This window comes from Pinus tabuliformis, chromosome J (genome assembly GCF_031772625.1).
Source record: "Pinus tabuliformis cultivar Carrire ecotype Pingquan chromosome J, CPIR1, whole genome shotgun sequence".
Taxonomy (NCBI): Eukaryota; Viridiplantae; Streptophyta; class Pinopsida; order Pinales; family Pinaceae; genus Pinus; species Pinus tabuliformis.
This window is the reverse complement of record NC_142295.1, coordinates 1,229,447,869-1,229,450,074: the sequence shown is the minus strand read 5'-3', so window position 1 is coordinate 1,229,450,074 and position 2,206 is coordinate 1,229,447,869. Positions and strand designations below refer to the sequence as shown.

The following is a 2,206-nucleotide window of genomic DNA, read 5'->3' as shown; positions in this document are numbered from 1 at the left end:
TGGGCTCCCGGCTCTACACCGGGCCTGTAAATTATTACTAGAATCTCTTGTACCTGTTTTGGCAGATCCTATTTTGGGTGTTGAACATCCAGTTCTGCCCTTAAATATAAAGGAGCAAGCCAAAAGTATTGCACATGAATGGAAGTCGAAGATAAACCTTGAAGGAGATGTTGCCAATGGCAATTCGTTGGAGGCCCAGGCCTTCTTGCAACTTCTAGCTACTTTTGGAATTGCGTCAGAGTTTGATAAAGATGACTTATGCAAGCTTGTTCTTGCATTTGCACGGTGCAGGCAGACACCTGAACACTGTCGTTCCCTTGGACTTGAATCAAAAATGCCAGCTTGGTTGGCTGGTGTTCTGTAATGTTAGCCTCAGTGGCTAGGCTGGCAAAATTTCCATCCATTTTGGTAGATAGGCTTTTTGTTGTTTTTCTGGCATTCATGGCTAGCTTGGTTTTTTTGAGGGACTGGTGGATTGTATCAGTATACTTGGTTGTGGCTGATTGAGTTGAAGATAAACGTTGGTAATCTTGGCTGTAGTAAACCTTCCCAACGTTTTTTGTTTAGTCCAGTGAACGGGTTTCTAAGTTGACGGGGTTGGTAGTCTTTTCTTTAGATCTCAACATTTCATATGCAAGGCAGACACTGAGTGGCCTCTACTAGGTAGACATCTTTTTATGAGGTAGAAAGTTGTATGTAAGTTATTTTGTTGATATTAATAAAGGCACCTGAAGATGATCAGCTATGGTAAAGTGTCATAAGGCCTTTCATGAGTGGGGAACTGTTTACTTACGAAAATGGTATCAAGCTGGCATAGCTGTTATCTTTATTGACAAATCCGTTGAAGTTGTCTGTATTGTTTTTTCTTTCACAGTAAACTGTCTTTTGGTATTTCAAATGTTTGTGACATATTCAGATTAACTGAAAATTTTGTGACAATTTCATGCGGATGTTATAGAAACCCTGGTTAATAGTGGAAAACAAATTGAGGCAGTCAACTTTGCTCATGCATTTGGGCTGACAGAGAAGTTTGCACCTGTTCCTTTGTTGAAAACAAATTGAGGCAGTCAACTTTGCTCATGCATTTGGGCTGACAAAGAAGTTTGCACCTGTTCCTTTGTTGAAGGAATATCTGAAAGATGCTAAGAAAGCTTCTCAGGCAAGTTTAAAAAGCGGGAATAACTCTACTATTGCACAAGTACGATTGTATTACTGTTATACAAAATGTCTTGTTATGTGATGATCATTTTGGCTTAGTATTGTTGGTTATATCGGAAGTTCCTTTTTTGACCGATATTTTTATTTGCTGCTACAGAATGAAGTAAATACAAAAGAGCTTTATGCTTACAGAGCTGTTATAAAGTGCATTAAGGAGCACAAACTTGAATCGCAGTTCTCACCAGATCCTCTTCAAAAGCATGTAGCTCAGCTAGAGAAAGCTAAGGTTGACAGAAAAAGGTCTGCAGGTGCTGTTAAGTCTCAACCTAAGCGTCCCCGTGCCAATGGAGGAAATGCTGGTGTATATATGCCTCCGTTAAGTGCAGATGAAATAACTCCGACTCTTTATGCTTCTTCCAATGGTGTAGACAGAAGCTTTTATAGGTCTTTGGATAGAGTACAATATTCTAGTGCAGCTCCAGGTGTTACATCCTACAACCTACAGGGCCAAAATGCATATGACAGATCAAACAAAGGATTATATGGAGCGGGCTATGGTGTTGGAAATAGGACTCCAGTCTCGCTCTCAAGGCCATATATGTATCCATCAGATAACATGGGGCCTTCGTTGTTGGGTTCCGATTCTTACAATTCCTCTACTAATTACAACAACCATCACTTTGGCAGTAGACTGCCTGCCCCTCCTCCAACTTATCAGTCTTCTTTTATACATTAGGTAGGTACGGTGCTTATCTTACCGTGGTCAAGCAAATTCTGATCTTATCAGGCCCCATAAAACCTTTTCTATTGGATGTGGCTGGTAGTAAGCACTTAGCTTTGAAGAGGTTTTTTACTTTGTTTCTGTAAATCTAAAAGATTGGCAAAGTTCATTTGGCAGCTTTTCACAATTTTCAGTGGTGTTTTCTTCTATTAAGGAATTTTATTTTTGTATGGTATTGAGTGCTTCATCACTTTCCCAGGTTACTATATACTATAGTGTTTACAATTCAAAGATGATTCTATGCATAATTTTGGTATTTTTTTATTT

At 39.3% G+C, this 2,206-nt stretch overlaps 1 protein-coding gene across 1 annotated transcript; it reads left to right on the top strand.

The window, feature by feature from the left end:
* The first annotated feature begins 744 nt into the window (after positions 1–744).
* On the top strand, positions 745–1,894 carry LOC149231572 (FRIGIDA-like protein 4a). Its single transcript, XM_089381677.1, has 3 exons — positions 745–853; positions 1,068–1,198; positions 1,316–1,894. Exons 1-3 carry the CDS (start codon positions 745–747, stop codon positions 1,892–1,894), a joined length of 819 nt encoding a protein of 272 aa, XP_089237803.1.
* Positions 1,895–2,206: the final 312 nt, after the last annotated feature.

Bases quoted from the DNA above. Each gene is read 5' to 3' on its own strand.
- LOC149231572 (XM_089381677.1), top strand. From the start codon at position 745: ATGGTAAAGTGTCATAAGGCCTTTCATGAGTGGGGAACTGTTTACTTA. The intron at 854-1,067 runs GTATTGTTTTTT...AAATTGAGGCAG, and splicing joins CAAATCCGTTGAAGTTGTCT to TCAACTTTGCTCATGCATTT. The intron at 1,199-1,315 runs GTACGATTGTAT...TTGCTGCTACAG, and splicing joins ATAACTCTACTATTGCACAA to AATGAAGTAAATACAAAAGA.